Below are 24,600 nucleotides of genomic sequence, written 5' to 3'. Positions count from 1 at the left end.
ATCACAGGAATGCAAATGATAGATTGGAAGAGTTTCCCAAGGCACATTTTTCCAGACAAGGGTGCTTCATTCTCTTATTGGGCTGCAGTGGCTTCAAATTGAGCCTATTCTCAACAGCATAATGTGACAATCTTATTTTAAAAATGGCCAGATGACTGTCATTTATTGTCAGTTGTAAAGCCTCTATATTCTGGTATTTGGTCCAGTTCAGAAAAACCATTGTTCTGTTCATTTCTCATTGACTTCCTCCATAGACATATTCAGCAACATTGACAGCAGCAAAATATTCTTGGGAAAAGTTCACATTGTGTTATATATTCTGGCTGAGTTTTGCTGAACAATCAACAGGATTGTTGTGTGTGCACACATGTGTTTAAGCACAAGAACATCCTCTTTTTGGCTACCTATATGATTAATGTCTTTTCCAAACGTTAACTTTTTTCCCTGAGAAAGCTTAGAGCTATGTGGATTGGAATGTAAACAGGGATGTCTTTTACAAATTAATCCTAATAATCAAAAATATCAGTAAAAATATCAGCTTACTCATATAACTTGGACACTTCAAATGAATAAAAAAATCCTTAAAATAGGAACTTTTTAAAATCAGAATTATTAGAGATTAATCCATGAAGTACCTATTTGGGTGAATTATCTGTATATGATTTCAAGTTTTATCCTTTTGAACTATGGTAATAACTTTTTCCAATGATCCATGTTGCAATGGCCATTTTGCATGTTACTTAGGATAGACTCTGCTACTAAGTTGGCCAGTCAAATTTTCTTGACAAGTGTATTCATGTGATACACTTTTACTTAATTATATTTGTTGCATTCATACTTTACATGTCTCATTTGGACTTTATTCCAGAAATATAACATGATGGATACTATTGGCCGGCAATTGCTCAGGGTTGCTGAGAGCCGTTGGGCTTCTTTACTTGTGTAGGATTGCACCCTAAGAGGGAATCCTGCAGCTGGTAGATATTGCCTGGCTATCTATAGGAAAATTCAGAGCACTAGCTCCAACCTCAGAAATGGGCTCCAAGGTTGGAGCTGGGGCACTGAATCCAGAAATAATTGGCACAGAAAGAACTGCACTGTCTGTGGCTGTGAGACAGAAAGCTGACCTTGGAGCCAGCATCAGGAGGATGGAGTAGAAAGGAATGTGGCTCTGCTGGGATACACTGTACTCAGTGAAGCAATAGCCTGTTTTCCTGGAGAGCAGGTGCAAAAGACTTAGGTGGCCAAAAGTGGCTAAGTTTTTTGCACAGTCAAAGAAGCACAAAGGGAGACTTCACCTCTGTGCAACTTCTGTCCTTGATAGGACTCCTCAGAGTTCAGAGGGTTAAGGGAAGCCGCAAAGGGTCATGCTGTAAGTTGTTAAAACGATGGGTCTTAAGTCATGACTAACTTAGTCCACATATTTCTGTAGGACCTAAGTTTAGCTAATTTAAGGCTGGATTCAACCCAAAGTGTGAAGCAGTGAACAGGCATTCTTACAATGCTTTATCTGTTGTCATCTAGATGTGTCCATTAAATGTTATTAATAAGAGTCTGAGAAACCACAGAACTTCTGATGGCTTGCAAACTGTATAGTCCACCAGGTTGAATATGTTATATTAAATAAGCCTAACCCACTCATTTATTTCCCAGCTGTCCACTGCAATAAAACCAGAACTGATGCTAATAAATGATTGTGCCAAAATGTTTGTCTCATTTTTTCCCTTGTTAAGTCACCCATACTGTTTTGAACTCCACAGCATTTGCCAATAGTAGAGGAGTGTCTGATATTTGTGCAAATACCACAATAAATTGCAAGACAATGGGAATAAAGAGTGACAGTGTGGCGTATCTCCACATTCATTAGTAAAGGATTAGAACCCAACAGTCTTAACCATTTTGGAGAAGTTATTATTGAGAACTCTAAAGTATCTGTGGTGGCTTAACAAACATTGCTTCCATTCAGGGAAACCTGGGAACTGTGGTTCTGTGAGAAGGAGCAAAAGATCCTTCAACATGTTGCCAGAAGACATATTCCAGAATGCCTTTGAGGAAACCATTGCAATGAAGCCTTGTTCAGATGTCTGTTGGCTTGAGTGTGAACAGTTTTACCACATGCTCCCCCCTCATTGTGCTCCTTTATTTTGTGCTTCTATCCTGGTTCATTTAACTGCCATTTTCCATGATGGGTGAACCAGAAAACTAGCTTAAGTGCTTGTTACTAGACTTCCTTGGGGCACATGTTCTATGCATATCTGAAAACTACTTGCCCATATCCAGAGATTAACTTTTTGAGGAACATGAATGACTGAGTGGAATTACTCTGTGCAGGGGTAGGAAACGTAACATCCATAGGCACTGGTGTATATTTGGACGACTTTCTTGGTGCCTGCCAACATGTGCTACTCTTCCAATTTTAATTTTAATTTTAATTTTTTAACCAATAGCTGGGATCACTTTAAAACTTAGCAGTGGCATTTAGCCACTGCCATCTCCATCTCATGAATACTTCTGGGCCATATAGAGGGTTTAAGGTCATTCTTGGGTAAGGTTATTTGTTCTTTTGATTAACCACATCTCCCATGGCAGCCAATTTTCATGGGTGCCCTCTAATTGCCAAATGTGTAATGTGTCCCAAAAGGTTGCTTGTCTCTGCTTCATTACTTTTTAGAAAACCATACAAGAACTTGGAGTTTTCAACTGAGAAGTACTAACACTTTTTGATGACTTTAGGGCCTACAAAAAAGTGTGTAGTGGGGACAACTTTTGACTTTTACGTGTGAAAAAGTTCCTTATAGCCCAAGATATAGAGGGCTGGGATGTTCTCTTGCCCACATCCATGTGCTCTTATTCATGGTGACTAATTTTGCAAATATACCCAGACCTGTAGCAGACATGATGGAGGCTATGAGCCAAGGTGATAGGCTAGAGCTAAGCTGCAGCTCTCTGATGGGCGTCATGGTACATATAAAGCAAGGTATGAAATCAGGATCTGCTTCTGGAATGAGTGAATTGGTTGCATCTGAACTGGGCCTTAAAAATAATGTAGATATGCATAACTTTTCCCTTACTGTCAAAAGCAGACAGTGAATTGGATCCAAATGTAAGTTGGTCACACTTTAGTCCCATTCAAATAAATGGGACAGGTAAATCATATTTAATTTGTATCACACTGATTTCATGATTGGGTTAGTCTGGATTATCCTAGGGTGCCTCCCCCAGCCCAGTTTTGATACTGCTTTTCCAAGGAAAAGTTTTCAGTTTTTATCTGAGGCAGAAGGACAAGCTTGATGATAGGGGGGAGACATTTTAAAAACTTTAAAAAAACCCAACTTTATTGACTGAAAAGTGGCCATGGGGAAGGCCCTTAATTTCAGCAGATGAATAGCAGGGGAAAGGGCTCTTTAACTGTTACCCACCCATTCCTTATCTACCCTACAGGGCTAAGGATATCAGGATCCTATTTTTCCCCTTCATCTATCCCTCTGGGTGGGAAAGCATGTTAGAAGGATAATTTACTCGTAAATTTGAGTAGATAAATAGAAATGGAAAGGGTTTTGACACCATTCTTTCTTCTCTTCTGCTCATTTTCACAGTTTCTAAGATAGCAAAATAAAAACAAAATGCACTAGAGAGATATTTCATCTCCAATGCAATACAGAATTTGGTCTTCACAGCATCTATAGGGTGTTTGTATGGATTACTGTGGCTCAGTCTTTGGTCACTGAATCTTATTCTTTCAAATTTTCCTCCAATAAGCATATTCAATTTTTGTAAGAAATTATAGAATGGTTTATAAGTACTTAATAATTCCCCCCTATTTTCTTTGCACCCAGCCTTAAGATAAAACAATGCCCTATTATAGACCAAGAACTACTACTAGATTTGCCAAGTTTCAGTCAAGTTTCTTTGTTAAGAGGTAACATTTAAAAAGTGGCTTAAACTTCAGCTGTGGAGGTTAATGCAATTGAAAATGCTTGCAAATCATGCATGGGAGGTCTGAAGTGAATGTAGAAAATGAGTCACTGAGTACTGGATTTTCCTATACACAGCCTCAGAAAAAAATAGGGTGATATACCAGTTTATCCAACTACCAAATGTTTTCTGTAATCAAAGTTACAGACATTACCAGTAACTCTTGCAGACCAAACATGCTTTCTTGTTCACCACAAGTTCTTATATCACACAAAGATGCTCAATTTAATGAAGTTAGAATAATTTCCTGTAATGGTCTACCATTGGTTCAATACCCTAAAGATATGGAAGAAAGAATAAAATAATTCCTTCAGTAGCTGATTTAGGAACTGCTATAGTATAGCCATAAGGCAGGCATGGAACTGGCATAAAAGAGCAGTTAGCACAATATTTTAGAAGAGCAGAGTTGAATGGATTTAAATATAGGGATTTATAAATACAAGATGTGGTTTGAGGTCAGCACATGGATAACAGTTAATTGTCAAGATGCTGCTTATCAAAATATGAAAAATTTAAAGTGATTGCTCAGTGCATTGGAGGAAAGCATGACCTTTCAGACCAACAGTGTGTGTGTACTGAGCAGGAGGGATGGGGGACTGAAGGGCCTGTAGCAGGCTCTGCCCTGTCTTATGTGTATTCAGTTAAAGTTTAGGACAGGCTCTACTCAAGTACAGCAGTTCCCATGGAAGGCTCCCACCCCATGATTGGGAGCCTAGGAAGTTCTGGACTCCAGATCACTTGGAAAGAGTCTTATGCATTGAACAGCTGTATGTAGGGTCTCTAAATTGAAGCAGGTCTGCTGCCACAGTCCTGGGGCATTTCCAGACAAGACTTTTACAGTGCAATCATGCTGATTCTTTCATTGAATTTTAGGGTGAGAGAGGGGGTCCAGTCATTGTCATATTCCACTTATAATTCTCTCAAGTTTCCCAATGTTTCTTTTTCATATTTTCTTTTACAATGGAAAATAATTCAAGGGATATATGATGGAACAAGTTCACAATGCCTTATGAGCTAATGCTCTGGAAATCTGGAAGCACCCTCACTCTACACTGAACTGCATTCCCATGATAGAAACACAAGTGCATTTTGTCTTTCATGCCTTCTAGTCTAAGGAAATGGGGTTTTAAAAAATTATTTATGTAGTATGTTAGGTAAATAGGATTAACCAGGATACATAATGCAGGGTCATGCATATACGATTGCTTAAAAATGTACTTTACCTGTAAAGAGAAACTGGCTAAAAACATGCATGGGCAGTTTTTAAAAGTTAATGAAACTTCTGACTATTTGTCTATATTTCTGACGCAACTCCTCCTTCTCCTGTTTCTTGAATTCATGGAAATTTCACTGGTTGATGGAAATAATTATACTTCAGGCTAAACTATTTTGCAGAAAAGAGGGCCCTTGCCAGAAATGTACCCAATCTGAAACTGACAAGAAGCCAAGTTGGTGGGGGGGAGGCAAAAGCTTCTGCCATTTTCACTCAAGTGACACTCTTTTGGCTTTTGGATGGCTTTATGTCCTACCTCATGTCCTGTGCAGTTGCTCATCCCTTTCTTATTTTACTATTAGAAGAAGCTTGTCTTAACAAATTATCTACTAGCTGGAAATTTGCATTCAGACAATAAATACTTAGAAGGTGTTTGCAGTCTTTAGAAGAAGGGCAGGACTTTTTGTGACAACACTGATGGTGCCAGTCAAAGTATATATATAAGTGCAGATATGGGGTGACTGTGCAAGCAGAGCTGACTCCTGATGGCAGCAGTTGCCCCTCCAAGGCATGGGAAGATAATGGAGCCCAGTGATGGGAATGGGATGGTGGTGGCAGGGCCAACTAACACAGCCTTGTCCTCCCATCCTTAATTTATTGCTAATTCATCAACATGTGTGAGAGCCAGTGTGGTGTAATGGTTAGTGTGTTGGGCTGGGACTTGGGACATCTACTTCTCACCCAGCCATGAAGCTTACCAGGTGACCTGGGCCAGTCACAGATTGTCAGCCTAGCCTAGGCTGATAATCTATGGGCAGGAAGCCACCACTTCTTGTAAGACGAAAGATGGGGTATAAATGCACTGTAACAACAACATCTGAATTTGCAAACTGTGGTTTTAGTCATTCTTCCAGGCAAGACTGCAAGTTGAAGTCATGGTTTAGAAAGTTCATTCTAACCCTAATTTCTGGGTTTGGTTGTAACAGCAAACTATGGTTTGCTTAAAACAGCAAGCAATATATTAAGCCTGTATGTAAGAGGAAGAAGAGGCAATTGAGGTCATCCCTTTTCCATGATTCTTTAATCCATGGTTTAAAGGATTGTTTGAATGGAGCCATAGTCTTGATTTTGTTTCCCAGCTTGCAAATGGGTAAGGAATTGTTCTTGTCTGTGTTAGAGATGGCAGAGCAGCTGTACTTAGTAACAATAATGACAGTATTGCTGAAAGAAACATTATCAGAATGATGCATGGGAACAGTAAATCTAAACTACATTGTTTAGCTAATAAATGCTTTCACTCTAGTAAAGTGCAGTGTCACATAACTGAAAATAAATCCGAGATCCTAGTTTAGAAAATATGACAAAGTTGAAAACTTGAAGCTGCATTGTGCAGCAACATCCTTTAAGTGAGACATAACTGACCCAGAGGCTTAGGTCTGTATATTTCACAGTTGCCTATTAAGTAGTTTTTTTATTCAGTTGTCAAATCAGATCAAAACTTGCTAGGCCAACATTACTTGGTGACAAGTATGTTTCATCATTGTTATACTGTGCTGCTTGAAAAAAAGTCAGAGTACAGAATACTATGGCATGTGGCATAGTCCTTTCTAGAAGTTTCCTTGACGTTACTAGTGTGGCAGAACTTACTGAAACATCAAGCATCTTGTCTCACTTTCCTTTTAAACCTTTTTGTCACCTGGTTTATACCTCCCAGCAGTCATTCCTAAATTTTTAACCTAGGAATTGCAGAAATGGATGTGGCACAAACACCGTGTACAAGCCATTTCAAGTTCTAACTATTAATTTGGGAATCTTTCTGGGTTATTTTCTTTTATATGTATCTGGAAACTCAAAGTTGCTTATGGGTTAAACAACTCTGAGTTAATCTGTGGCTTATTGTTGGATTACTTTTGGGTTGCTTAACTCATCAACAACCCAGAGTTTCTCGGTTTGCTTATCTCCAGGAATTGCTGCCATGATGCAAAAACTGAGTCATTGAAATGATGAGGCTGGTATGAACTACTGCCTACATATGCAGCAACATTCTTCAGTATATTAGCGCTGACATTCTAAACATGGAAGAAATAAATGGAAACAGAAAAATGCTTGATTTGACATACTCTGCAGCTCCTAACCTTATATTGTAATCTGGATTACAAACCTGATAGAATAGAAAACAGTGACAGCTATAAAACAAGTTAGAACACCTAAATGCTATGTATATTCTCCATTCACAAAGTGCTTTTGATTAATAATCTTCATACAGTTTTTTTCAATGTGCTGGTGGTTTTTTTAGGAACTCTGTAGCTGGTATTTGTAGACTTTATAAATGATCCTAATATGCAATATATTTATGCCAAAACAATATTATTTAACATTGCATATTGTTTAAAAAGTGGAGTTGCTTTGTTACAAAAATAGCAGCGCAAACTGTGCAGGTATTTTGAGTTCTCCATAATAAGAAGTGATATAGTGTGTGAATTAAAACTCTGAAAGGCAAATTAAAAGCATATGCTGCCAAACTACAGCTGTGGGTGGCTTTGAGGCAAGTGCAAGTTGTTGTTAAAGGTTGGATTCAAATAGGGGCATGAGGAGAAAATTAGTATTTATGGAAAGACTGTTCATATAATTGTCCTATAGCTCAAGTATGTGATGAAATAATTAAAAGCGGATAGCTTGGTTGGAGTGGGTGTACACAACCACACACACACATACATTCACAGTTTATTCAGAACTGCTACAACAGCTGCATTCTTTTCACTCCTTCATTGTCTTCTATTTCGGTCCTTCCAGCCAGAACAAGAGATGACTGGCAAGTATTGGATGCTGTAGAGCAGAGGCACTGAACCTCTTTCTACCCAAGAGCTGAATACCATTTCAGAGAAGCTCTTCTAGGGGTGGGTGGAGCCAAAGAAAAAAAGGGGGTGGGGCTAGAAATTAGCACATCACGGCTAAATTTGTAATGGTCAAGGTGTCGTTTCTTCTGTATATTATGCACCATTTTCCTCTCATTTAGCTTGCTACCTGACATTGATAAATGACAGATCATATCTCCCATGAAGAAATATTCTTGGTGATGTGGCACAGAAAAAAATACTGTGGGCCCTGACTGGGAAAGGTTGGGAGCTGTGGGACTTTTTTCAATCAAAGCATGCATAGGATCATGCATTGTAAGCACCTGGGTGGCTGGACAAAAGTTGGAGTGATGTCCTTGAGCTCAAATACTGGGGATGGAGTAAAGGCAGAGCTTGAGCTAGAGCTTGAGCTGGCAGTACATATGGAATGCAACAGGTCCTGCATGACTAGCCTGACGAGGATAGGGCACCAGGTTCCTAATAGATGTATCAGGCCTGGTCAAGCAGGGTTCTCCCCTCTCTAGGCCATGATGATTTCCCCCCAGCACGACTTGTTTTGCTATCTGTTCTGTATGCATAAAATGGTCAAATTATAGCTTTAAGAATGCCTTTTGCAGTTGACTGACTGCTCCATCCTGTTAAAAAATGAATTTAACATTAATTACCTTCCAGTTTCCCAGAAGGGCAGCTTATTTTAATTAATATGTTTCCCAATGTTTGTTGTTTTTAGATCAACAATGCCACATTTGGTTCTGTCAATGTGACCAGAGTAAGCTCCTTTTCCCATTTTATTTGATTTATTACTTCACATATCTTCTTTGAAAAAGTGGTTATTTCTTTAATATTATCTCAGGTGGAAAATGATGCAAATAATTAATATTTTGCTCAGTTTTAGCTTGTTTGTTTGGCTGTCTTAGTGCATAGAATAAAAGTGTTTATGACTAAACCAACTGTATTCTAGTCTGTTATTTGTGCAATTTCCATTAGTCTCTCTTAATATCTCTGCCTTCCTTTCATACTCTTGTAATCTAACAGGAGAGTCAGTGGTTAAGAATGTAGGGCTGGGACTCAGACGATCTGGGTTCTAGTCTCCGCTCAGACATGGTGCCAACTGGGTGACTTTGGGACACAGACTCTTTGCTCAACCTACTTCACAGGGTTGTTGCGAGGATAAAATTGAGAGGAAGAGAGCCTTGTGAGCTGCCTTGAGTTCCTTGCAAGAAGAAAGGCAGAATATAAACAAAAAGACTTCTGCTTTGGATATATGTAGGTATCAACCCAGCAGTTTGACCCTTCAATTCTCTTCTCTTTGCTCCGCTCCTCTTCTCTTCTCTGCATTTAAGCAAGGTTTTTTTAAATTTTTACTTTAAAAAGATACCTTTCTATCTTTTATGGCTTTGCTGACTTGGCATTAATCATATTGGAATGCTCTGGATATGTACCCTAGTGAATCTATGAATCCAAGGGAAGAATTCCCACTGATCGGTAAAATCCTTGTTCTATATTACAGCTTTTATCAAGTATATAGTACAATCTTTTTTCAAGTTGATAAAATGAATGCAAAAGTACCACTTGCCTCAGTTGCTCCCAACGTGTAATGACTATACATGCATCTATGTGCACTTGTGGATTACCAAATGCAAAGTAGCATCCTTTTTGAGAGTTCCATCCATATCTAGATTCATGGGAGGTTTAAACTGAATCACTAAACATTGTTGTGATGCTGATGCTGGGTCTTGGCCCTCACAGGGGAAAAAAGATGTTTTGGAGAACATAAGCTGCCTAATATACTGTGGGATTAGTATGACCATTTGGCATCTTGTTGCCATTCTTTGCTTTATCAAATAGGAAGCCCACTGAAATAGGCAAATATCTACAAATAGTTAATTATTTTACTCAGAGGTATAAGCATAATCAAGTCTGATGGTTGTGCCATTCATATATGTATAAAACAGATGCCTAGACCCATTTTTGTCAAATTATATTTTGTCAAATATAAAATTCAGAGAAAAAATGGAGCATCTGCCTTTTGATTATCTTCAATATAATTGCTTACAGTGCAGGTCTTGCCATATCTACCCAGAAATAAGCCCCACTGAGTTCAATGACTAAGCCCTGGCAAGTTCGATGGAGCTTACTTTCAGGAAAGTGTGTATGTGATTGTGAAGCTAATCTACTTCTACTGCATTTTATGGCTATTCCCTAGACATTTTTGTCACTTCTCTAACATCCTTAGATAAAGGGAATTTTTGCTCAAGGGTGAGAGTGGGATACATTTTCTGAGCTGGCAGAGTTGGCAGAGTGCTCAGGAATGAATATTATCTAATGTGGGAGTTTTGTGAAATAGTGTATTATCTTAATTGCGTGTCTTTGTGATGCCTGCTCTGTAATTGATATCATAAAATAAAAACGTTGCATGGCTTGCCAGAGTACCTTTGAAAAAGAAAACTTTGCTAATGGAGTTTCTTCCTTTCTAAATAAATAAAGAGCAGAGGAACAATTGCCAGTTCACTGTCTGATCTCTAGAACTTCCTGTTAAGCCCAAAATATAGTGTAAGAAACATGCTTGGGCTGCTGTTTTAGAGACTTGATGATGTGATAGGAAGGATATATGTAACATCAAAGAATGATCTTCATATACTTCTGAAGCATGACTTCTGCAAGACCAAGTGAAATAATGGGTGCTCATTTTTCTTTTGAATGTGGCAAATTTAATAGCCTTGGATTGTTTTTCATTAGTGGTGTTCCAAAACTTTCCTTCATCGTGCTTGTGGTATATATAATGCATGTACATGTGCCTTTTTCATTATCCAGATTTTTCTTTCGTTTCTCAAAGTCTAGGCTCCTGTGTGATTCCCTGCTGGGTTTATTTCAGACCAATGCTTAATAGTTTGGAATCTGATCAAACTTACTAGCAAGGCTTTTGCACTAAACAAAAATGTTCCTGTTCTTTAGCATTGTGCTAAATGGGATACTTGTTTTATGCCTGAAATACAGCTTAGGAATGTACGAGAAATTTGTTTTGGTTCATTTACGATCAGAATATAGCTTTTTTGCATTTCTCGAATGTGAGCACACTCTGCAGTCAATGGTCATACAAAGAGCTAAAAAGCTCCAAACCTCCCCCCTCACCCCCATGTGTGTGTGTTCCATTGTTGTTTTCTTTTTTACGAGTTGTTGAACAGCCATGGCTTTAATCTTTAGGTAAAGGCCTTTCCATAAAATATGTGAAATATTTATTTCTGGAGCAGCAGTTGGGCAGAATTTGGGTCAATATGTATGCATTTCAACAGACAGAGAACAGCTAGTTATCTTTTTAAAAAGGCTCCCGCAGCCACATGTGTGTTGATGCTAAATTTCAGGCAGTACATTTCAGAAAATATGTCATTTTCCTACATCTGCTCACCATTGTTTTGGGTTTCTGCTTCAGGTATGAAAATATTGAAAAGGAAAGTTGTGTCAGAGCAAACAAGTAATGGCATGGCTTTAAAGCAGAGTACAGAGTACTATTCTGATGAAAGTGAAAGAAGAAAGTGCAAAAGTAGGACTTCTGCTGTATATCATGACTATGGGAGAATTATAGATCTTTACTGTTAACAATGAAGGAATTGAAATTGTGAAATATTTTGCATACCTTGGGTGGTCTTCAGTTCAAATGGAAATTGCAGCCAAGAAGTTTGAAGATTGAGGTTTAGAGGGGCAGCAATGAAGGAACTAGAAAAGATCACCAAGTGTAAAAAAGTATCATGAGAGACCAAGGCCACACTATTGTATTCTTTGCCACCATTTATGGCTATGAAAGCTAGGCAGTGAAGAAAGCTGATGGAGAAAATTGGTGTGTTGAAACATGGTGCTTAAGGAGAGCTTTGTGAATACCCTGAACTGTCAGAAAGATGAACAAGAGGGTCCTGGAACAAATCAAGCCAGAACTTTCTTTGGAAGCAAAAAATGACAAAACTGAGGCTGTCATACTTTAGGTACATCAGGAGAAGGCAAAACTCCTGGAGAAGACAGTCATGCTTCAGAAGTTGAAGGGAGAAGAAAAGGAAGACCAAATAGGAGAATATAGATAACTCTATAAAGGAAGCCACAGCCTCAAGTTTACAAGAATTGACAGCTTCTGAAAATCAGTTGTGATGATAGAGGGGACCCAGGCTGAACCAGCTGTGAAGGGGGTGGGGCAGGGCTCAGTGCTCAGAGTTCCAGTTCCGAGATCACATGATCTCAAAGCAGGGACTCCAAATAATGGTATGGCTTTCCAAATCGCACCCCTATAGTCTTTGTTCTTTTAGTGCAATATTTAACTATTTTAAATTGTTGTACATTGCCTTGATGGCTTTTAGGAGATAAGATGGTCTATACATGTAAAAGAATAAATTCTATTCATTTGTATTTCTCCATGAAACTAGGCTTGAGCTGTGTGTGCTACTGGAAAATGAAACCATCTTTGAAACTGAGGATGTGGAAGACTCTGAATCCTGCCCATCTCTTCTGTCCTACCAGAAGGTACAAGATTCCCTTTTATTTATCTATCTGACTTATTAATCCTTGTACAGGAGCAGTTCAGAAGGGTGACCATGCTCCAGGTTTGAAGTAGATGGCAGATAATGCTACATACATTTATATAATCACTTATTTCACCTTAAACTGATTAGTGGTTGCAACTACATGTTAAACTTTGTTAAGCAAGCTTTCCCCACAGAGGTGCCTGCCAGATTTTTTGGACTACAACTTGACTATTGGATATGCAAGCTAACCCCAGTTGGCATTGACTCACCTTTTTAGAAAAGAATGCTCCTGGTCTACTTTCTACAGCACTCAATAGCATTCTCTGCCTATATTTTTATTGCTTGAAATTGCTTTTCACTGAACAGAGTGTATTATCTTCTTCAGTGTTAGGATTTTTATTTTTATTTTAAAGAGCAAAGAGTTTTCCACAACTGCAAGAAAGCTTTCTCCCTTGAAACAAGGTGTTTCCCTGCCTTCATTCTATTTGTACAGTTATTCATCTACCAGAGGAATTGCTCTGAAAAGACAGATCTGCACACAGGTTTATTTTCTGATTGACAGTGGGACTTGCTTGCCGAGGCTTAAATGAGAACCTCAGCAGACCTTCTGCAAGGAAGGGATCTCAATTCTGTGTCCCTTAGTTTGAAAACACACATACAATCCCACTATCTTGTCCTTTTAGGACTTTCCTTACAAACTCTGCTTGTGGCAGAACGGGTTGGAAAGAGGAGGGATAGTGGTGAGCAGCAATCAAGTTGATTTCCTCATTGTGTTACAGAACTGAACAGAGGGGAACCCATATAAGGCTGCTTCACAGCCTAGTTCCCAGTTCCATGTACAATATGCCTTTATATTCACAACCCCTATTCTGACTGTCAAAGGAATGTGCATATGTTGAAGCAGGGCCTGCCATCATGAGCCTGCTGCCCATGCCCTGCATACTCTCGCTGAGCTTGGATCACTTGTTTTAACTGGTCTTATGAGACACAGTAACTTGTCCAAAGCCATTTAACAAGTGCCTAATAGGGAGACATCCGCAGTGGATTCAAACCTGAATTCTTTGCTGATGGTTTTTGTAGGGCTGGGTAAATGAATTGTGATTTGCTTTTCTTTGCTATTTTTATATGGTTGTTGTATGTTGATGCATGAAGATGAATTGTTCTTAAATACTGAGTGAATATACGGAAAGCATTGATTTTGATCATTTATTTATTTATGAACTGTACTTGTTAAGAAATATTGTTTATATCTGTTGTGAATCCACACAGAATGCAGTAATAGCAGAAAGGAATATATAAATAAACCTTGACATGACTTGAATTTCCCAGATAATATCTTGATCTCCTGGTTTCCTGCGGGTTTATTAATCTGAAGCAACACAGATTCAAATCAATCCTGCCCTTTTGAAAATACAAACCATCAGTTAGCAGCACACACTGCACCCTCAACAAAAGAACCAAGCAGAGAAGAAGGATTTTCAGAGACAAGAGGAGACACCAAATCTTTCTCTAACAGCCTTCAGCAGCCTGGTGCTCACCAGATGCTTTGAACTTCAACTTCCATCAGCCCCAGCCAGTATGGCCCATGATCAGGAATACTGGAAGTTTTAGTTCAAAAATCTAGAGGGCACCAGGTTGTAGAAGGCAATGCTATCATTTAGGGCTCCTCCACCTCCTGCTGCTGCTGCTCCTCCTTCTGGACTTCATGCCCCTGGCTAAGAAATCCACATCTCCTGTCCATGTATATTTCACTGTTGAAAACTCAACCCAGTTGAATCCTGCTAGGAAATTGCAGTGTCGGTATGTGACACAAAGTAATAGTGATATTGTCTGTTCTAGATCAGAGTTGAAAAATTGCCTGATCAGCAGAGAATGGCTGCTATATTAGGTTGCTACAGTACAGATCCTCGATATCAGCAACTGTTCATCAATCTGGTAAGAATGAAGCCAACTCTAAAAACAAACATTTCCTCCATGAACAGCATGTTTGTTATATTTTCTTTTCTGTTTATGATGTCTCTGTCAACTACATTGATTTACATAAACACTGCCAATCCTGGGATGCTACACTCTCAACAAAAGTAGCTGAGTACAAACAGCATTCCTGAGTTTTAATTCAGATTATATAAACATACCAGATGTTGATACAATGAGCCAACAAGAAAATACAACAAAAACACCATTTGAAAGGGGTTTGCGATTAAAACACATTCCAGATTGGCAAAAAAGAAACAGTGTTAATGGAACAGATCATTTAAATGTCAGTATCTGATTCCTTCAGAACTGCAAAGACATAATGCATAGCATTGCTTTTGATGGTCTTCCTGTCTTTAACTATGTCTATAACAACGAGCAGTAGAAATCCCATGCCCATTTTCCTTGAGATATTTTGACATTAATATGTTAATGGCTGCACTGGAAAGTTAAAGCCAAAACCAGCTCCATTCTGTTGAGACTCTCATTAACTGTGCAAAAGAATTTATATTAAGGACCAACACTACCTGTCATGATTGACAACATTTCATTTAACAGTAGTCATAAGACACTCAAAGACACCCTATGCCTTTCTACAAACACGGGCTTTTGACATGGCTCATATTCATTAACCCAAAGAAGGTGCTTTTGGAGAATCTTGGACATAATGAAGTGACACAGGATAATTGACAGGTGGTAGATCCAAATGATTATGGGCCTTCTGAGATCTTAGTTTATATTTGAAAGCCATTGGGAAGCAATAGTGACTGATCAAGTAGTGCTATATCATGCTTTCAGTGAAGCAGTCCATCAGGTGTCAGCCAGCACATTTTACACCAGCACACATCGGGGGTAATTTGCTATTTCCATGTAGAATCCCTGAATATACTTATGGAGCTAAACTGTAGTTACCTTGCTCTGTGATCTGTGTACATTCCTGAAATAACCTTATCTGCTGTGGAAAATGTGTTTTACAAAGGAAAAAGGACCTACTTTAGGGTACAGTCCTATGGTCTTCCAAGACAGGGAGACCATAGGATTGCATTCTTGGACCTGCAATCCCAGATCCAGGTCCCATCCCTCTTGCAGTCACTTTGGAAAGAACTGTACCAGCTGCCCCTGGTAGGGGCACAACTGGCCCTGGAAAGAAGCAAAAAGGTGTGTGCTGGGGTGCAGGAAGGTGGAGGCTTGGGCTGAGCACTTATACAGATTCCTAGTCATGCTTCCACTGCCTTTCCTCCCATCTTGGCGGCTGTGAATGCTTCTCTAGGTAGAACGCATGATGTGAGGCACAGCAGCAGTGGAGAGGGCCACTGTACCTCCTTCCATGCATAGGCAGCACGGAAGGCTCTGAACTCAGGGCAGGGCATGGGGCACTGGAATGTGCCATTAAAGTGCAAGCGAGATAAAAAACGCACTCTGCCATCCCTAGGTTTCATTCTGGAAAACAGAGAGTGGTGTGTCTACATTCTTTTCTTCTAATGTATTCCTTTATTTTATCTTGCAGGAGCCATATATCAACAAATCAGCAATGTCAATTCAGGCTCACTTCTCCCTGCAGCGCACATATACCATCTTCCGGTCTCTGGGTCTTCGGCACCTGACGGTTGTTGATTTACAGAACCAGGTTGTTGGACTAATCACCAGGAAAGATCTGATATCTTTCCAGCTGGAGGAGAAGCTGGGGCTCCAAGAGGCATCACAGCAGCCTCACTCCGATGATGAGCTTTTAGACTAGGAAGCAATCTGCATGGGGAATGAGGACGTGTCTCAAGGTTTCGTTTTACTTTTTAGGAAGGTAATCTTACACTATCCATAATGACAGAGAAAAATAGATGTTCATCTTTGAAGGGTTTCCCCATTCCCCAGAATGTAATTCGTGTAGCTCAAATCATCATTATCATGAAACATAGGCAATGCTACTTTCTCATAATTACCATATCACAACAATCTCTCACTATCAAGGCTTAGAGTTCATATAATTGCTGCTGCTGCTGCTGCTGCTATCACTATTATTGTTTTTATCCCTGTCCTGCCCAATAATCACAGTTCTCTGGGCTGCTCATAATTCATAGAAACACAAACACAATAAAAAAAAACTTTCAATGAACAAAATTTAAAGCAGAATTTAAATCCATTTGACCAATTTTCAGTACAACTAGACTGACATCCCCCCTCTCTGCCATATATGCTTTTAAATGCCATTGAATGTCGGAGAGAAGAGTCTAGTCTTAACCTGGTGCTGAAAGAGTTTGGCATTAGGCAGGCTTTAGTGGGGTGATCTTTGTATAATTATGAGGCCTCCCTCAGAAGAGGTAGTTGAAGGAAGTCCTTGGATGTTGAATCTAGTGTCTGGGTAGATGCAGGCTGGGAGAGGCATTACATCTGGTATTTTGTTCCCAAGTTGGGTTTGTATGTCATACAGTTCTTCCTCATTCCAATTTCAATAAGATATAATAATAGCACATAAAAGCATTAACAAAAATGCAAACACTATCACAACATTGATGAATAATTATTAATACATTTTATAAGTGAAATCATCACTGGACTGTTATTTCTGTAACATCTTGGGTTTTTTAAGTAATAGTGCATCCTCAAGTGTATTTATATCATTAGCTGATATGAAGTGCATTTAAGGAGAGAAAAGGATGATTTTGAGGTCTTTGAGAAAAGTAGCACCTTTTCTTCTGTCTAAGGCTACATCTCTAGAAAGAGGAAAGAAATTGGGATATATGTAGCAAACTGCGAAAATCTCTCATGTGTAATGATAATAAATTCCTTATTGGTTTCCTATTTGTGATGAGTACATTTGTAAACACTGCAATTGCCGTTGCACTAGCAACAGACTTTTATGATATACAACCATGCCAATTATACAGGTACAGATACATTTTTTCTGAGTTTTTCTAATTGCTTATAGGGACTGCAAATTATGAACTGTCCCAATTGTCTAACATGGTTCTTTACTTCTATATATATGAGGTATGGTTTATTCAGAATACATAAGCACTATTCCATGGCTGCACACTCCTCCTCAAATTTATTCTAGGTTATACTTTGCATAATATGTTTGATAATTCATTTCTGCTTTCTGTGAATTTAGGAATATTTGAAGAGCTGGGCTGGATCATGCCAAACTTGTGAAAACTTTTGTTCCCACATCGGCTAACTAGTGGGATGTCCACAGTCAAGACATGAGCCCAGTAGCAGCCAACTCATGTTGACCAGCACCTGGCCTCTAACACCAGAGGAAATACACACTCATCATGATTAGTAGCCACTTCAAGCGATATCCTCCCAGAAACTGTCTAGCCTGCTTTTAAAGCTGTTCAAGCCGGTGGACATCATTAGAGCTTGTTGTGGCAAATTCCATAGTTTATATATCCTCTGTGTGAAGACATACTTCCTGTTATCTATCTTGAAACCTCACCAATCTGTGCCTGGGTCACCCTAGATTCTAATATGCGCGGATGCCTCTCTGTTCTCTACTATGATCCACGTCATATCATGCATTATTCTGTCCCCCACCTACCATTTCCTTTTTTAAGCTGAAAACCCCCAAATGATCTAGCTTATTCATTGGAGAAGTATCCAACATAAAAGAGCAGAGAGAGAATGCCAGCTAAAATCTCATGTTCAAAAAAAAGGACGCCTTAAAATAAAGAAGTGTAGCCCAACAGGCCTATATTTGGAGAGGATTGCAAAGCTGAAGCAGCATCACAGCGAAAAAGAATCTGCTCTGCAGACATATAATGCAAATACATGAGAAGAAAGAATGCTTTCCTTTGCTTTCACAATTATATGCTGTATTTTCCTTGCTCTCAAAACGAAACGAAATGAAACAACTCACCAAAAATGTCACACACCGATATGAAACTAGAGGGTCATGTTAGCATTTAATGAACCTATAAACAGTTGTTATTAGGGAATAGTGAGTTCAGTATAAATGTTTCATGTCAACCCCGCCCCCGCCCCCCGTCTCCTGCAACACATCTACAGCAAAGGTTTTTTTGAAGATCCCAGTGAAGTGTTATTACCAAGAGATAAAAGTCCACCTTTGCTTATTAAGAAAATGACAGTTAAAAAGAATTCATATCAATATGAATCTTTTACCAATCTTAGAATCATGGGGTTTAGTAGCTCTGCTTCTAAACAAACCATGCAGTAGTAGTGCTAGAAACACTTCCATGAAGGCAGAAAACATTAATGCCCGAACTTAATTTAACATGGCTAGTGAGATGGGTGATAATGATAGGCTGGTATTATTGTATTATTAATGATTAACTTAATACAAAATTCTAGGCAATGAAGAATAATAGAAAATAATGCTGAGCCTGTTGTCCCAATCAAATAACTGGTTTAAAATAAGAATGTGGTTATCATGGAAGCTTAGCTTATATCCAAATGTTTCCTCTGCACTGGGCCTCTATGTTTGAATCTTCTTGACACCTCTGGGATGTCAGTCTGTCCTGCCCAAAACATGTATGTCCAGTATAGAGTAGGTGAAGTTAACAAACCAATGTAGGTCTTGAAAGAGGAAAAATTAAAACTGCTTGATCTTGGAGGTGACCTGCAACTGCCTGCATTGAGCCTTATCTTGCTAACCAAATAGTAAGCACATAGGGTTTAAGGTGGGGCCTACTTGTACAGCCCTTTAGGTTCCACCTAGATGCCAGGACATAACATGTGCCTGCATGTCATGGTCTCAGCATGCCCTGTTCCCTCTGGCAATAGCCACAGAAGGTGTTTCTGCTGTGGATTATTTTATGACCACGGGGACAAATATTAGTTCAAACAAGTAGATTTTGGACCTTTTGCAATTTTTAAAGCCAGTTCCTCTGCCCACAAAACTCCAGCAGAAATGGTGAAGCATCTTTCTTAGTTGTGATGGTACTAATGAGAAAATTGTTTGTGTCTTTATGTATCTTCATGTTAATGATATTTTTCATTGAGATAAGTTCATTTTGTAGCATTGTTGTGCAATATTTATGTTAGTAATCTTTTCCGTTGTTTTACTACTAAATAAAACCTGTATAGCAGTTGTTTGATCACAACCCAGTGTATAAATCCACAAATACCTTAAAAGGGATCCTTGCACATAATATTACTGGAAAATGGTGATTCACTTTATGAATAATTTTATTAGGTTTTTTTCAAGCAAAGTAGTAAAGGTGTGTGGGGATCTCATGACGTTGATGCACAAAAATTATTCAGACAAATCAGTGGAAGAATATGAATATGAGCAATGATCTTTTTCTAGAAACAAAACCATTTGTAGATGTCAAAATTAGGTGTAAAGAACTCACAGGAAGTGTGAGTTCATTGCAGGATGGGGTGCTGGTGCATCATTTGGTAGAGCTTATTCTTTAGCATTATCTTTCTTTAAAACTATTTGTGACTTTATAAGAGGATGAATTACTTGTTTCATTGTATTTCACTTGAGCTTCAAAATGGGGCTTAATAACTTCTTTGAGATGCTGATTCACAGCTTCATTTGTCAAAGGAAGCATTACAGACACATCCGTTTGAGAAAAGTGGGGAATAGAAGAAAAGAGAGTGTGCAGACTGTGGAGGAGTGGCAGAAGCAAGTCTTGTTCAGACTCTTTGCATATCTAGGCATGCTGAACTTCTATATTTAATTCAGGGGATGGGCTGTAGCTCAGCACTAGAGTGCCTGGTTTGCATCCAGAAGGCCCTGTGTTGAGTCACTGACATAAGCAAGTGGGACTGAGAAAGAATCTTGTCTAAAGCCCTGGTTAGCTGCTGCCATTCTGTATTGACAGTACTGGGCTAGATGGACCCAGTTTAAGGCAACTTCCTGTGTATTTCTCAACGGGCTTGGGGGGAGGGGTCAGTATATTTTCTTCCAGTTTTGCAGAATCATAGATTCATTAAATAGGTTTGCTGTAGATAGACTCTGTCACCATGCTTTCAATTTGTGCTCCTTTCATAAGATTTCCAACTTGTTTACTTCAATATTTTCCAGATATGCTGCATGTTCATGAGCATCCTTAGCTGTGCTGTCTCTGACAGACAAGCTCTCAAACTAAAATGTAAGGGTCTGATGCCTTGGGCAGTCTTCTCTGCAAAACTTCACAGTCTTCTCAGTTAATTGTATGTATTTGTGTTTATGTACACGGATTCGGTCTGTGCAGTGTTAGTTAAAAGAAGCTGGATGGACTTAAACGCTTGCAACATCTTTTTGACCAAGCATAACTGACAGCGACAGAACCTCTCAATCCATAGAGGAAACACAGAGCATTTTCAGTTAGAGAATACAATGGTTTGGGATGGCCCCTGGAGCATGACACATTTCTTTCCATCTGCTCATTGCCGACATGCCACAGCTCATTCCTCCAAAGTGAACCTCCCTCGGCAGGTTAGTTCATGAGGATACAATCATCTACTTTAGCATCAAGTTTATTGCCTTCAGCAAAGTAATGCTGACATGTGGTGTTGGTGAAAATGCCAAACTGAAGTACACTGTCAAAGAAGGGTGCAGAATTTCCTGCTGTTTTTGGCCTCATTTCTTTTTAATTCAGAGTGAGCCTTTTAAAGGATGCTATCATGCCCCTGTTTTATGTGCCTTTGGGTGTTCTTTCTGTAGCTTTTTTATTACTAAATGTTTGAATTACTTGAAGCCTGAAAACCAGCTGCTAGTAGAAACCACTAGATGCCACTCTTTCCAACATGTTCACAAATCTTCACACAACTTGCTTAATGAACTGAAATGAGTCACATGCACAGCCCACCGTGTTTGAATAGAACTGTAGCACCACAGTACTGCAAAAATGACCTCAGTAGATGTTTATCGTTTTTGGATCATTTTCAGTAGTTTTCTGCCAAGCTAAAATACGATACAAGTAGGACTAATGTCTAGGGGTATGATACTCAAAGCCTCCACTTGCTTAACCCTTAAAAGGCTTTAAAAAAGAACATTATTTAAATAGGATGGTTTTGCAGTTTAAGTTTGTTCATTGTTTCTGAAAGAGCAACTTGTTATTCCATTCCTCAGGGGGAAAAAGTGAGTGAATTGAAACAGCAAGCCAGTAGCACATCTGCTGACCATTTGTTGCTCATTGGTTCATGGTTCCTTCTACATCAGCCTGTGTCAAGTCTATGGCTAGCAAGTGCAACACTGCAAAGCAAGCTGTCGATCTGAGATTTCATGGATATCACAGATTGCCATTATCCAACCTCTGTTATCTGATGTCTCAATCCAGTATGTGATCCCCATGTAGTTCTATATTAACAAAGCTCTTCATAAATTTGCACTTTTTACCATTCTAGCATTTCACCGGGTGTTCATGGAACTACATGTAGATTTGTTTTAAGTACACCTAACTCTGTGTTGGAACTATGGTACGTTTGTAGAACTTTGGCAATTCAGTACCACTAACAGAATAAAAATAAACACCAAGGACATACCTGTCATGTGGACATGAATATTAAAGGAATACAAAGCCTGAACAGATTAAAATGTGGCTTATGAATATAATAAACTGTTTACTTCACTTTATTCAAAACAATGATTTTTCAAGAGGGTCACGTATTGTGCAATTGAAAATGAATTTGGTATCCTTGCTAATATACATGCTAAGCCATGAAAAAAATGTTCCTGCATGTATGCTAGCTTTCTGCATTCTGCAGAATATGTGCCCTGTGAAAGCTGGACTATGACGCTGATCTGCCCTAATCAGCAAAGAATGAAGGAGGAGTGATGGCAGTTGCAATCCTGCAACAAGTTGGACTACAAATTGCCACTGCTGGTCTTTATTTGGTTTCTGAGATAAATACAGTCCTTTTTTCAGGTATATGATCTAAGAATGTAGCAGACACAACTTGGAAAGCATATTGAAACTGCACCTCTGCGTAGTTTAGAGTTATGTACATATTTCATATATAAATGCAGTTGACCAGTTTCTAGGATGCATAATGAATTTAAGGTGGAGAATCAACACATGTTTTTAACATATATAGTACAGTTGTTCCAAAACTCTTATTTTTGGAATGCAGGTGAAGAATGCTTGTTTGAATGTTCTCCCATTTGAAACAAAAAACAACAACAAAAGTAATATCACACCTCGTATGTGAACATCTCTCATATTTTAGGTAGAAGGATTCTAGTCTTCCATGTTTAAGAACATTGTGATGCAGAAGATAACTTAATGCAGGCTCACCTTCACTATGCAACTTCACAAGTGGCACAGGTTTGCATGCAATGTCAACCTCAAATATGGGTTGAGTATGGGCTTTTGTTAAATTGTGGGTTATTGTGATGTGTGAGCTTTTCAATAAAATTTAACTATGCTTTAACAATCCAGAAAGAGAACCTATGGTTTGTTCTTGGTCATTTTAGGGTTATAAGAATATATTTAGGGAAAGCAGTTCTTAGGCTGAACAAATCATAAGAATGATTTTGATTTCATAGCTGCTATGGTTTGCCACTACCAGCTTTTGTGTTCCTAATTTCTCTTCCCTCTTTGAAATCACTGTGAGAGGCAGAGAACATTAGCAGAGATGCATGCTCTAGATAGTGTCTTCATAACTCCAGCCAGTGCTTATACCAGCTGCGGAAAGTTCTGAGGCAAACTGGAGTGCAAATGTTTTAGTTGTTCTTCTTTGTCTCCTCCGTACATCTCATGTCCCTCCTTGGTTGGGTATCCAACATGATAGGTCCTCAGCACAATTTCACTTTCTGTCTTCCCAGACAGGAGAAAAAGAATGACTGTCAAAATCTCAGAGGGGTGGGAATGCATGACAGTAGAAGCAGCAGCAGAACCCACTCACAATTCCCGGCATAGGAGTTATACTGCAAAGATGGCTGGAGTACTTGCGGTTGACTAATGGCTACTATGTTCTGTGTAGCTTAAAAGGCTTGCTTCCAACTATGTAAACATCAGTTGGCCTAGATAAAGGTATTGTCTCATTTTCTCTTTTATTGCATGTTCAATATTTATATTTCTGGTACTAAGAAATATTCAGGCCAAACTGAAAATAATTGTGGGAATAGCCTTCCCAATTCTCACTCTTTGAAAAGAAGTTTAAATTTGGCAAGCTAAAGGAGAACATAAGTGTAATGGAGAATAAGCACACACACATACACACATGCAGAGACAGACAGAGATATTTCTTTTCAAAGTTCTCTTAAGAATAAAAGCAAAAATGCCTCTGAACAGACTCTGATTAAGTGAGGGAAAATGAACTTTCACTAAAGCCGTGAAATGTATTTGTAGTTTGCCAAGTGTGTGCTTGTAAAATGATGAGTTCCTTCCTTGTAATGGCTCACATATATTACAAGTAACACATGAAGTATTTCATTATCACATAGCCTATAGCTGCCCCCATCAATTTTAAACAGGGAAAAGGGCTGTATTCTATTTGCCGATTTAAAGGTTTGATCTTGTTTGCATTTAAGGTGACAAACAAATGGTAAGACAAGTATCCTGTTTGCCATGAAGAGCCCCTGCTTAAATGCATAATCTCCAAAAAGCTGTTATTCATTACTCTGTCTTTTTCTATATTCTAAACAGTATTTGCACATATAACCAGCCTTGAACACAACAAATCAAGAAGGAATTGTCACCAGGCAGATGGCCAACATACTGAAAAGATGGAATACACTTATTTTCCTTTTACAGGAATCTTGGCCTAATGGCGAGCTAACACAAGCACCTGAGAACAAAATTCTGAACTGGATAGACCTTTAGTTTAATCCTGCATGGCTCTTTTTAGGTCCTTAAACCATTTTTATGTCACACCAGGATACACAGTTCTTTTCAGGGTACTGTTTTGAAAGATACTGAGATTAAATGTCTTAATATGTTAGTCTGGGCTCTTCAGACAATGGCATTGAAGACAATGGCATGCTCTTCTTCCTTCCACCACATAACTAATAGATCATATGAGCAAGTGTCTCCATAAAAATATCTCATTAATACAAACTTTTTTTGTCAAAAGTACTTGAATGCAGTTACTCTACCATTCCTCAAGTTAAAGTTACAAATTATTGAGGCTGAGTTTTGTTTGCAAATGCACCTTCATGGCTTTGCTATATCTGTGTAACTTCTTG

General features: G+C 38.8%; 1 protein-coding gene across 12 annotated transcripts in view; it reads left to right on the top strand.

Moving 5' to 3' along the window:
• Positions 1-24,600, top strand: part of LOC123020566 (chloride channel protein C-like) — a 297,824-nt gene that overhangs the window by 69,244 nt on the left and 203,980 nt on the right. For 8 of the 12 annotated variants that reach the window (XR_006414127.1, XR_006414134.1, XR_006414135.1 and 5 more), the window contains 5 exons: positions 12,453-12,549; positions 14,391-14,486; positions 16,033-16,323; positions 20,515-21,750; positions 23,239-23,446. Coding sequence is in view for 1 of the 12 variants with exons in the window: in XM_044424445.1 (XP_044280380.1) it covers positions 12,453-12,549; positions 14,391-14,486; positions 16,033-16,263 (424 nt within the window). In the remaining 11 variants the exon portion in view is untranslated. Of the gene's footprint in view, positions 1-12,452; positions 12,550-14,390; positions 14,487-16,032; positions 18,388-20,514; positions 21,751-23,238; positions 23,447-24,600 lie in introns of those variants that run through there. The other 4 variants (XR_006414126.1, XR_006414130.1, XR_006414133.1 and 1 more) reach the window with 4 other exon arrangements.

This window comes from Varanus komodoensis, unplaced genomic scaffold (genome assembly GCF_004798865.1).
Source record: "Varanus komodoensis strain SLA01 unplaced genomic scaffold, ASM479886v1 scaffold14_1, whole genome shotgun sequence".
Classification (NCBI taxonomy): domain Eukaryota; kingdom Metazoa; phylum Chordata; class Lepidosauria; order Squamata; family Varanidae; genus Varanus; species Varanus komodoensis.
The sequence above is the reverse complement of the archived record's forward strand: the minus strand, read 5'-3'. Positions and strand labels throughout refer to the sequence as shown.